This window comes from Cornus florida, unplaced genomic scaffold (genome assembly GCF_030987335.1).
Source record: "Cornus florida cultivar Cherokee Brave unplaced genomic scaffold, ASM3098733v1 CherokeeBrave_3.0.0_Hap2_Chr09, whole genome shotgun sequence".
In the NCBI taxonomy this organism is placed as follows: Eukaryota; Viridiplantae; Streptophyta; class Magnoliopsida; order Cornales; family Cornaceae; genus Cornus; species Cornus florida.
In genome coordinates, this window is record NW_026775579.1 from 57,787,549 (window position 1) to 57,800,999 (window position 13,451).

The 13,451-nt window shown below is 34.3% G+C and overlaps 1 protein-coding gene across 1 annotated transcript; it reads right to left on the reverse strand.

Annotated features, from left to right (window-relative positions):
• Positions 1-41: 41 nt before the first annotated feature.
• Positions 42-7,552, reverse strand: LOC132274051 (uncharacterized). The gene is made up of 3 exons (XM_059775201.1): positions 7,417-7,552; positions 567-980; positions 42-471 (listed from the first exon to the last, which is right to left on the reverse strand). Exons 1-3 carry the CDS (start codon positions 7,456-7,458, stop codon positions 241-243), a joined length of 687 nt encoding a protein of 228 aa, XP_059631184.1. The 5' UTR covers positions 7,459-7,552; the 3' UTR covers positions 42-240.
• Positions 7,553-13,451: the final 5,899 nt, after the last annotated feature.

Consider the following 13,451-nt stretch of genomic DNA (forward strand, 5'->3'; position numbering starts at 1 on the left):
TTGTTAAAAACAGATCCATGAGCTTTATTTGCAAGAAAGAATAAGCATCAAAAAGCAATTTCTTCATTCGACTGTGGGAGAATGACTACTTAAATGGCTTGTTTCCGTGGTTGAATCGATATCCTCTTATGAGCAATGCTATTAAGAGGGCGCCCTCTTTTAATACACACAATTACATCGTACACAGCATCTGAAAGGTGATTAACAATATTTAGGATATTGCAGCAGCAAAACTTGTATCTAATCTTCTGTGTTCATGGTAGGGGAAGCATCTTCCGGTGAGAAATTCACTCTATCGTCTCTCTCTTGTTTTTCTCGCAAACTTCTCCATAGCCACAAAACTTGCATCAACCCACCATTTGCAACATGCAAAAGAAATACCTGTCCTCGTACCAGAAAATATGTAGAGATAATCTTAACAAGAACAAAGAAGCAACCTATGCCCAGGAGGTGCCGGCTCAATCTTGTTTCCTGCCAAACAGAGGATTCAAATAGACAACATAAGAGAAATATCAAGTGAAGAACTGAAGATAAATTTGCAAGAAAAACAGAGAAGTAAAATATACCTCTGAGTTGCGAAACAATTCTTGAGATGTCTCTTTCAAGAAGTCGGTCATTGTGCAACCAAAAAAGAGACCTATAGGAATCAACAACTCTTTGTTTCTGGAGATGGAGTATATGACATCTGATATGGAGCTTAGAGTGAACAGTGTAATAAGAGACCACCTCAAAGCCTTCTGTGCAGCCGGCAGCAATTGCTTCAGTGCTGTATGCTCTGCTTTCTTCCATGGAAAATCTTTAAGTGAATCAGGAATGACTTCTTGTAATTTCTCCCTCACTCTATCTATATGCAGCTTCACATTAGGAGGTTGGCTGAACTGTGCCATTCTAGGTAGTTTTACAGAGCAAGTGGTAGAGGCTGGCTGATTCCAGGCACGAACTAGTACGGGACTACAGAGTTGGCATTTGAACAACTTAATCTGCATAAAGGATGAAAGAGTCATGTTAAAGTTCCTTTTAAAGCATAATTCTTCAATTTGTATAAATTCTCTCTTTCTTATTTCCCCCCCTTCTGGTTAGCATATGGACTGCTTAGGGGAATGGTCAACCCATTTTGGGACAATTACTACCTTGCTGTGAAAGATAAGCACACAAAGCAAGCCAGAATGGGTCACATTGGCATGAAATATGTAGACCTGAAAAGGGAATGATAAAACATGGATGGCCAACATATATTCTTCAAATTTTATATTACACAAAATCAGGGTTGTGTGTGTAATACAAAAATTATGGAATGAAGCATAGAACACGGATGGCCAACAGATTTGCTTCAAATATTTTTTTTCCTAAATGAAGAATTTGCTTCAATTTTTGTATTACACAAAATATGGTTGTGTACTTGGGTGCAATATAAACAAAATGAAATGAAGCATAAAACACAGATGACCAATAGTTTTGCTTGAATTTTTATATTAAACAAAATCATGGTTGTGTGTGTAATATAAAAATTATGCAATGAAGCATATCTGTTGGGCATTCGTGTTTTATCATTCCATTTCCAGGTAAAATGGTATCTTAGTCTACATTTGTGTGCTTATCTTTACTTGTTTTAGTAACTCCACAGGCCACGAGTACTAATTGTCCCAAAATGGTTTGACCATTCCCCAAAGCGGTCCATGTGCTAGGGAAAGAAAAAAAATAAAAAAGAAAGAAAGAGAAAATTTATACTAATGAAAGCAACTCATATAAATTCTTAATTTCATACTAATCTGAATGGAACAAAATGTATTGAGTATATTCAAAATTCCTGAACTCTTTCCAAACAATCATTAGATGACAACAAATTCTTGTTATTTTCTTCAATTAGAATCAACTTAAAAGGTAGATTGAACCCGATATCCAACGCTTAGATATAAGAAGGAAGCATAATAATGAGCAAATAACATATAGAATGAGCTCTAGCTGTGAAAGGCACTTGCAGACCAACTTACTATTCTTCAAGTCCTTGTTATCTCTACAAGCATCACAGTTTATAATGAGTCAAACCAACATTGAATAATGTTTTAAAGCATTGTGCATATAAAAAGATTATTTAAATGATTTATGTTCGTGAAAAAAAAAAAAAAAAATGATTTATGTTCAAGTAGAAACAATAATACTAACCAGTAAACACATCTAAATCTATCAAGGCCAAACCAACCATCTCTTTCAATTCTCACCCTCCAACTTTCCCCCTTTTTTTGTTTTGTTTTGTTTATTTTTTTAATCTTTATTATTGTTTTTTGGTACATGTGTATGAAAAAGAGGAAAGTGACTACTGTTCGATGGTTCAACCTTCAACATATATGGCCCCATGTGATGAAGGACAAACATAGGGAAGAACTTTCACGTCTTCTCCAAAGCTTTAAGGGGTTAATTACAAGCCAGAGTAGATGTTCTTGCTTCTCTGCTCTCCCTTTCTTCGTTGCATTTCTACTGTAACTTTATTTTGCTTACCGGGAAAAAAGTAGCGATATCAAAAAAGATGCAAGAGCACGTTCGGGAAATTAGGAAACTTTCCACGGTCGATTTATGGTAGGCTTAGATCAAGAAAAGATTCTAGGATCAGGGTCCGGAGATTAAATAACGGTTGTAGGCTTTGGGGAGTAATGTTTTGGAATGTGATAATGCTTGGGTCCTACTCCTGGGAGGATGAAGTTCATCCTCCCAGCTGATGTGGTCCAATAAAATAGAGACATTTGTTTGAAATTAAATAATACTAAAAAGATGGGGATTACCCATTCTTCTTATGGATTACCGAAACCCAAAGTATTTTTTATTTTTTATTTCAAAAGAATCACAATCGTCCCCCTAAAATATGAAAACTAGGGTCTCACTAAATGATGGAGTAGTAGAGAAATTCAAAAACCATTTTCACCCTGAACTAGACCCGATTAATAATAAATAAGTAAATTCATATCCTAGATTGGCTAAAATCCTAAAGTCAAAAACTCTTTTCATGATAATTTTAATACCCTAAATTTTTTCTTAAAACATTGTGTATAATGGGCTATGCTGACCCTGCCCCAAACCCAATGCAGGGGTGGCTTCATGAAGTGCTTTTCTTGCTTATCCCAAACCCATCCCATTTACATATCCAGATTGCATAAGGTTATGGGATATTCTTGGTTTACCATTTTAGATTATGAACAACTGTATAAGAAAAGCAATCAAGGAAAAGAAGGTGGAGAATAAGTCAAGGAATTCCAAGTTTAGTTCCTTAGGAATCATCCCTAAAGTAAGGTTGCATCATGGGTCACATAAAGCTTCAAGAGGTAATATCAAATTCTCAAAACTCACTCTCTTGAATGAAATAATTAAATAAATTTTTTTTTTTTAGCTATTGGGCTACCATAATTCAACTAGGCCATTAAATACTTCAACAACAACTAAAGACTATATTTGACCACATAAGATTCTACAATAAAAACCCAAGTAATATAACTTAAACCATAATAAGGCACAAGGACCACGACTACAAACCTTGTCTAACAAATATAAAAGTACCCTTAATTTCGAAACACTAATAAAACAAAAGTAGAAGAGGAAATCATATTGACCACCACCTGAGATTTGGTAAAACTACATGTTAATAAAATCATAGAACTTATGAGGTTATTACACTAACCTCCTTTGTTAGTGTATCGGGTAAATTACATTGACACCCCATGTGGTTTGCCTCTATTACACTGGCGCATGTGAACCAATCGCCCCCTCAGGTTTGGTAAAGTTAACAATGACATCCCTTGCCACCTCTGACACATGATAAATTGACCTTATTTTTGAATTATAAAATTACCATTTTAACTTTTCCATGTACAACATTCTCTTTGTCCTATTGTTATTATATACATATCTAATATGCATATTAAATACAAATTTATTTTATCAATTATTTATTTAATATGTAAATTACACTTCCACTAAAATAAAAAATTATTTATCACATAAATGATAAAACCTTTAATATTAAAATTTATAATTGAATATTAAATGTTTTTTTTAAATTAAAGACATAATTTATTATATAAAACTAAAAATTGAATATGTATTTAATAGTAATATAATACAAATTACCTTACAAATACATAAAATTCAATCTGTATCAAATAAACAATTTTTGTTTTTTTACCCACCAAAACAATATACAATTTTTCCGTGAATCATCAAATATACAAAAAAATTCATTAAACTCTACAAATTAATGAAATTTTACAACACCAAGAATCCAGAAGCCAAACTCTAAATTCACCAACACAACAAATTGAATTATTAATACAAATAAGGCAAACAAACCCACTTCATTGAATTTGAAAACCAATCCAGTACTACAACCCAAAAGAAGAGCAATAATCATTTAATTAGCCCACCAAACCAAAACCAGAAGTGTATAACGACAAAAGACAACGAAGTAGGTGATAGAGGCGTACTGCCTTCAATAGGATGATGTGAAACACCTAACCAGCTAGCTCCATATTTCATAATCTTGCCAATGATTTGCTCATCCAATTAATTATAAACCAAAATTTGACCATACAATGACACGTAGCTTTTGGTTGTAATTTTTTTCTTCTTCCTTTCTGCAATGGTGGGTTTTTGGAGCTGCAAGTCAAATTCAAATAATAAAGCTTGCAAAGGGCAGCTCCAAATGGCTATATGAAAGAATTGAAGCAAATGAATTGATGAAACAAAATTATTTTCATTTCCAGTTTTGGAGGCACAATTAGGGTAAATTTGTTTGACAGAATTTTTTTTTAGGAGACTTCATCAGTCGAAGCATTTGATGGTTGACTAACGAAAGAGGCAAGTCGTTATGAAAATTCCAAATTTGAAGTTATAGTGTGATTTCTTGATCTAAGAGTAATTGCTATGAGTTTGAGACTCAAAATCAGGGATGGAGCTACATTGGTCGCGTGCTGCAAAATTTGGATTGAATCGGTGATACCCAGTTGAGAAAACAGAGAATTTACTATGAATCAAGTTCACTTTCAGACTCCCACAAATCCAACAAAAAAGAAATACACAAAGCATTAGAAATTGTCAATTCCTCTCATATGTTCTGCGTGTGACTGAGCTTCTTGGCTTTTGGTAGAGAGTTTGACTAATGTGGTGTTGTGGATTGCCACAATTACAACAATGAGAGGAACAACACCAAATGTGACTAGAGCTAATTGTCCTACAACAGTGAAACCCACCACAAGAACTATCAATGGAGATTAGGGTTAGGGTTTCTCATGAGTGCAGAAGATGAGAACCAACATATGTGGTTAATATTGCATTTTCCAAAAGAAGGGCATTTCATTCATTTGATGGTTATGATATTTTACATCAAATATGAATAAATATTGAAAGGCAATGTAGACATTTCATCTTTTTTAGGCTTTATTTGGATCCAAAAATCAGACAAGGGGGTGTCATTGTCAAAAAATTAGCAAGGTTCTATATGAGTGTCAATAGGGCAAACCACAGGGGGTGTCACCTAGAGTTTTTGATACAAAAAAAAGAAGTGAAAATCTGATGCAAAATGGCTTTTTTAATCTCAATTTCTCTCTTCTTCTTCTTTGTACCTCTCTTTGTCTCTTTAAGCCGATGAAATCCGACCAAACCCACTCTCCGTACTCTCCATATCCCTCCTTCCATTCCACATTTCTGCAGTAGCCACCATCAATTCCTTCCACCATGCATCCCCCTAGCCTCTCCATCCCTTCACTAACCACCACTTCAACTTCATTATCATCATCACCATCCTAACCATCATATCCTCAAAACCACAACCCCATCAAGTTTTGTTTAATCACATTGGAGTCGTACTTCCACCGCACCACATCACTGCCTTGCACCATCACCCTCCTGAACCCCTTCAGCCCAAACCTGGCAACACATTGTTCTCTTCATCTCCTTGCTCCTCTCTACTCCCCAATAATTCGTACTCCCTCCACCACTGCCTTTGCCTTTCTTATTTTCTTTTGCGTATTTCAATTTGCCTTAAGTGAGATAAGACAGAAATTGAACAATGAATTGACAGGAAGCAGTTAGACAGTGAATTATCTGAAGCAAAAATCCGATCCCCTAGTTCTTTCTCTGCCAAAAGGTTTCATTTAACACATATTTGCAATACAGCTACGGACTTCAAAACCAAATTTCATTGAGCCTTTGCCCTCCTTTCACGCAAATAAGCTCAATCTTTTGTGATAACAGTGGCCATAGAGAGACAAACTATATCTTGTTGGAGACACTAAATTTGCAACCCCAAAACCACCATCATCTTAATTTCCACTCATCGCAGAAGAACATCTCAATTACTCATCGATGTGGTCATCTTTTCCTTCCTCTTATATTGTATATTTGTATGTACACTTTGGTATTGTATATGATCAGTTCGTCAACAACTAGGACAAAGTGTTAGCTTTGAATCATATTTTACAATCTTCATATTTGAAACATCAAGTGGTAAGGTTGGTCATTTGGTGTATGTGCTTTCATTTCTCAATTCTCATCAAATTCTTTGACTAATTGAGTGAACTCACTACAAACCAAAGGCTTCAGGCGCGTTCACATAATCTTGACAAAAGTGTTATGTAGGTCGTTAAGCTACCAAACACAATTCTCACCTTTCCCTGGACTTTGGACTGAATGTCTAAGATAAGGTGGGTCTTAGAAAACAGAGAAGTTACAAAAAAGATTTATTGACTAGTAGAGTCCATGTATGATGGAGCGGTGACCATAGTAAGAAAAACAAGTGAATTTCCAATTAGTGAAGGCTTACATCAAGAATCAGCATTAAGCTCATATCTTTTTGCACATTTTCAGTGAAGATGTTACTTGAAATATGCTATTTGATAATCTTATCTTTTAAATTAATGAAACTAGCACATGGATAATCCCTAAATTAAAATTTGAAGAGAAGCTCTAGATATGTAGGTCTAAAATTGAATATGTGAAATGTAATTTTGGTAAAACTAGAATTCAAGTGGGGAATAAAATGATGAAGCAAGGTCAAGAAATTTAATAAAAATGCATAGTTTTGTTATTTAAGCTCGATTATGCACAAAGACGTCTGAAATTGGATGAGAATTACAATATATATATATATATATATATATATATATATATCTTAACATGTCTAATATACAGTATATTTTAATTACTAGTTCAAAAATCTGTAAAATATGTTTATATAAAGTACAGGAATATATACCCCATATGTCAAGCAATTCCTTAATATAGATTCACAATTCACTGCATAAGCATCCCATGTTTATACAATTACAACGAATAATCCTAAGCACAAAATCATATATATACACAGACAGAAACATTTATTGAAAGAAAAAGAGAAAATATACACTGATATATCTATATATGTCTGTATATTACCTGAATATTCGAACGAGAGAATGCAGAAGCCGGTAGTGCCATCTGCTCTTGCCGTCGGCTTTTCTGGTCACATCGGTTTATCTCTCTCTCTAAACCCCTCTCATTCTCTCTGTAGACACCGTATAGGAACTACAAAAATGGCCCATACCGATCAAATCATGTCTAGTTTGGGTTTTGAGTGTAGGCCCAGCTCAAAACTGGCCCAATGTTCTGGGCTATTTACTTTCCTTTTATTATATATATAATGTACTGTACTTACATTTTAAATTAATAATTAAGCATATATTTACTTTCTTTCGCAGATGCCTTGATAGCCCAGTGGTTAGTGCATTCGGTTGATTTTGGAAGTGCCCGGCTTCAGCTCTTTACACCTACTAATCTAACTTCTAATCCTTCTTACCTTGTAAAAAAAAAAAAAAAAAAAAAAAAAACTTTCTTTCAATTTCTATTGGTACATGATTTATTTATCTGTAATTTAATTTAATTTTTATTTTTTTGCATCAACTTCTTATTTCTTTTTAGCATTAGTGACATTTATGAAGTGAGAGACAATTGTTCCATTCCTTTAAGTCGCCCACTAATAGCTCCTCTTCTCATTTTATTCGTACTCAACTTAATAATTATACAAGAAAATTTAAAATGCAACGACGTCAAACAACATTTAGTGTAACAAATTTTACCATGTTCATTTATGCATTTTTTTTTTTACCATGTTCAAGTAATAATACAAATAAGATGGCCGGTGACTTCATAACAAAATTATTTCAGTCTTCGCAAAAACTGTTTTATGTTTGAGAGTTTTGATACTTACAAACGTACCAGGCAGATAAACTATTTTGTTTTTCTTCTCCTGTCGTGACCCGGATTTTTATTCAACCCGGTGGATCAGCTGTGAACCGAGGAATGACCCGTGTACGGATCCAGATGCGGAAGTAAATGATAAACCAAGACCTCTAGGGGTATTACATGTCTATAATACACCAATGTGACCCTCAATGAAGTCACATAGCCCTAAGAGAACAAATGCGAAAACGATGTTTCAAGAAGGGGCAAGAATGAGCCTAGGGGCAAAACGGTCTTTTCCAAAATGAAAGTGGGTACTACCAAGCACACCATTGGAAATACTATGAAAAATTAATGAAAATAAACTTAAGAATCACTTGATTCGGAGTCCGGACGGAAAAGATATGAATTTAGTAAGAAGTGGCATCCCCTGTTTAAGAGTTTCCAAGACCCTATCTCACTAAAACTGCAATAACTCTCACTACAGTTGGAATTTTGATGCACAGTTGGTTCCATTGGAAAGCTGACTTCAAGCTCATAAATTTAGGCTCAAGAATCACCCTATTTGGGTTAGAAATGAAGAAGTTATGGCCCTTTGAAGTTGGAAGAGCAGTGCTGAAACTGAACTGAAGCTACTCTCGATATCAGGCTATTTCGGTCGACCGAAATGGAGTTTCGGATCACCAAAATGAAAGTACTAAGAGCTGAAAACATGAAGGAAAGGTTCTTGCTACTTCGGTAGACCGAAATAAACCGAAATGGAGTTTCGGATCACCGAAATGAAAGTACTGAGAGCTGAAAACATGAAGGAAAGGTTCTTGCTACTTCGGTAGACCGAAATAAAGGTTCGGTCGACCGAAATGGACTTTGAACAGTAGATTTGGCTACTGGAATGTGATTTTACTATTTAAACACAAAACCATTAACCATTGGTCGACCGAAATGGAGTTTCGGTTGACCGAAACACCTCGAAATGCTGCTTAAAGGTCTACTAAATGCATAAAGTGTTAAGGTTCAACCTATGCTTTGAATCCTAATGTGTTTTGGTTCAAAATGGAAGTTTAAAACTGATTTTCAAGAAGATTCAAGTGTGTGAGCATGCTAACAACTTTAACATGGATGAATGAATGCAATTCATTGACTCTTGGCCTCATACACTTCATTTACATGTTTTTCATATGTCAAACCTCAAAAGTTGGTTTAAATACATTTTTGATGTAAAGGTTGATACCAAAAGAGTATAAGTACAAAAGTGTACATGCTTGGCCCTTGGCCTCATTACAAGCACATCCAAAAAGTGTCAAAAGGTACACTTAAGTGTACATTACATGGTTGAAGCTACAAATACATATTTTTTCATACTAAGCAAAGTAAAGTAAGATATGCTAACAAGTGCATATCAATGTCACCAAAAATACTTCAAGACTTATAGCATGTCTAAGAGTGTTGTGTATTCCACAACAAAGCTTCTTTACCTGCAAAACACCCAGTAACTTCGGGGTGAATAGACAAGTCTAACAAGTTTATTCATAGGGAATGAGCATGCATATGCTTAATTCATTTACAAGGTTTACAAATCAATATTGTGTAATCCATACTATTAAAATGACATGAGAACTTTCAGCACAGCACAATAAGATGCAATTTCACAAAGTTATCAACTTGGAAATTAAAATACGAAATCAAGTCAAGTGGATACTTGGATATTGCCCAGATTAAAACCGTACTCTTGAGATCACTTTAGGGCTATTAACCCATGGGTACCTTTCCCCTAGTGCGCACTATAATGTAGGAGGACAATCCCCCGTACTAGAACCAAGTCCTAGCCTAGTCAAGTTCTTGATAATATCCCAAGTTTCCAAAATCAGCAAGTTTGAGCAACAACTCATGATATGTATTACAACATAAAAACTACATGAATTTAATGACTAATCATTAGAACAATGAAATGGAAATTAATTAAGCTAATTAGTTAACTTCCTCTAGATTTCAAGAATTATTCAAATAATCCCAAATGAATATATATCATAGACTAAGTCATGACCATGTCATATATCAAGTCAAAAATGAATTACTAGCATGGTAGAATTAAATAGAATTTAAAATCAACTTAAATTACTCATGTCTCTAGATTTAGAAACTCATTTAAATCATGTTAAATTAATACACAATAAGATTCAAGTCATAGCCATGCCATATATCAAGTCCAAAACAATTTATATGCAAGCTACCATTAGTCATTTATTACTTAAATTAACATAGGATATGCATACAATTTGTATATCATTACAAGAACAATATATTCACTTAGGAAAATCAAGTAGAACACTCCCTACCTCAATAGAGAATTGAATCTCTATAATCCAATGCACCCAAGCTCAAAAATGGAAAATTAAACAAGGGTCTTATAGAGGAGAGTGAGAGGAAGATAAAGTATTCCAAGTTCTAGGTTCTAAGGTGAGTGGAAGGGTATGAAAATGAAGCTCAAAGCTTTAATTCAAGCTTAGCTCCAATGGAGATTTCTTAGAGTTCTTAAGAGGAAGATGGTGAATGTATTAAAATGAAATAGAATTCCTAAGTTAAAGGTGGTGGAATTCTCTATTCACTAGGTGCTCTTGCACTACCTCTCACACACATACTTGCAAGACTAAATGTGAGTCCTACACTTGTCATGAATCTAAGTGAGCTTCCAAGGTCAAATATTGATCCTACACTTGTCAACCATTCATGGTAACATGTGCTCCAATCTTAGGCCAACAAATGGTTGAATCTCCACCCTCTATGTGTCAAAGGATTAAGCCTACAAGTGGCTTCACTACAAAATCAACAAATGGCACCTTAGGAAAGTGACACTTGTCATTTTTTTTCTGAAAATTGCAAAAAGGTCCTTTTTGAAAATATCTTCCAAATTAAATTGCAAAATGGTCCCTAAGACGAAAAATAATTACTTTATTTAATTACACAAAACCCCTCAAGTTATGATTAATTACCAAAAGTTATGCATTCATACACTTTACAAGGGAAGTAGACATTTAACATACTTTTCTACAAAAGTGTAAATGTAGATGTCTTAGAAATCAAATATCATGAATGTATACAAAACCGAAATCAAATCCGAGCACAAAAAGTGAGATTTTGTAAGGAAAAATGAAAAACAACTAAAGGACGAAATAGGGAAAAGACGAAAAAATGAAATTACCGAAAAAAAAAGAAAAGGAGGAAATTTTTCGGGTCATGACATCTCCTTTAGGGCATGTTTGGGAGGGGGTTTGGTATTGTTTTGAGTGTTTTGATATTGTAGTTTGAGCCCATATCTTGTTTGGGTTGGGCTGCTATGATATTGAATAGTGTTAAAGCAGAAATACTAAATAATGCCCAAAACCATACCACCAATTTGGTGATATTGGGTGTTATGCACACTCTAGCGGAGATATCAGGCCAAACTGATATCAAATAATTATATCAGTTACTGTAGTGGACATAACAAGTATAAAACATCGCATTTTTGAAACCTTATTCATTTGTTGCCTCTCATTTCTCTCTCTTCGCGCAGCTCATTGGAGGCGATTTTCCCTTTACCTTAGACCGTGGTTGCTAGACCACAGATCGATCATTTTTCTCTACAAAATTTTTAGAACCCTACCATTTCCTCTCGTATTTGGTTTTCATGTCGATCCTCTCTCTGTTATATGTTTGTGTGATGCGAATTTGAAACCCTAGTTCTTCATAACCACGGATCGAAGGTTTTTCTCTGCAAAACCATTGGTTTTTGCTCTTGTTTCTATTTGTTCTTTGCTTCTGTGATGCAAATATGAAACCCTGAAACCTTAGTTCTTCGCTCGCGACCACGGATCGAAGGTTTTTCTCTGTAAAACCATTGACTTTGCTCTTGTTTCTATCTACTCTCTGCTTTTGTGACGCAAATCTGAAACCCTAAAACCTAGTTCTTTATTGGTGACCACGGATTGAAGGTATTTCTATGCAAAACCATTGGTTTGCTCTGGTTTGTCTCTGTTATCTGCTTCTGTTATGCGAATTCTCTTGTGGCTAGCATATTGAAGGTATTTTTCCGCAAAATCCTAATTATTGTGTCATCTTTGTTTGTTATTGTTGTGTGTTTGTCTGAAAGCAATCTCGCCAAGCTCTTGATTGTGATACGAATGGTGGATTGATTCTCATATTTTATTTTTAATTTATTCAGTTTGGTTATTTAGTTAATTTTTTTGATGTACGAATCCTCTGGTTGGTTCAACATGATTATTTTTTTTCGCATTCAATTTTTTTGATGTCTAATCCTCAATTTTTTTAAAATATATTTACTCATTCACGTGCCAGTTTCAATGTGACTTTTAGCATGTTTGTTCAGTTTTATAAAGCTATAGAAGTGCATTATAATTAAGTTGGGTTAAAGAAGGCTTTGTTAACATGAGATTATCTGAGTACATCTGACTTAAGTTGGGGATAAGTAAGACTTTTTACTTTGTATTATCAAGAGAGCTCTGTTGTATTTGATACTCCAATTGATCCTTCTTTTCTAGTAATGAATAGTTTTGATTAATTGGTATTGTACTAGATACTTGAGCCAAAACATAATTCTGTTAGATATCATAATAAAACCTATATGTTGACATGATATTACATTTGTGGGGTAGAATTATTTTGTCCTGTGGGCTTTGCATGTTTTGTGTATCTCTTTGCCTCACTCAACTCCTTTACAACCTATTTTAAATTACTATAATATTTTTCTGGATTTGGTTTTCTTGTTTTCTTGAATATGATATCTAATGATGTATTGACCCGGTCATTTTTCTTCTTTTCTTTTTTTGGGAATTTTTTTTTTCGTCTTTTTCCCTATTTCGTCTTTTTCTCATTTACCATTTTCCTTGCATAACCTCACTTTTTGTGCTTGAATTTGATTCCGGCTTTGCATACATCCATGATATTTAAATTTCATAATATCTACAGTTTTACTTTTGTAGAAAAGCACGCTAAAAGTTTACTTTTCTTCTAAAGGGCATGGATGCATAACTTCTTGTAATTATTCATGACTTTTGGTGTTTTAGTGTAATTATGAAAAGTAACTATTTTTTATTTTAGGGACCATTTTGTAATTTAATATGGAAAATATTTTTAAAAGGGACCTTTTTGAAATTTTTAGAAAATGTGACAAGTGTCACATTCCTAAGGTGCCACTTGTTGGTTTTGTGGTGGAACCACTTGGAGGCCTAATCTTATGACACATGGAGGGCGGA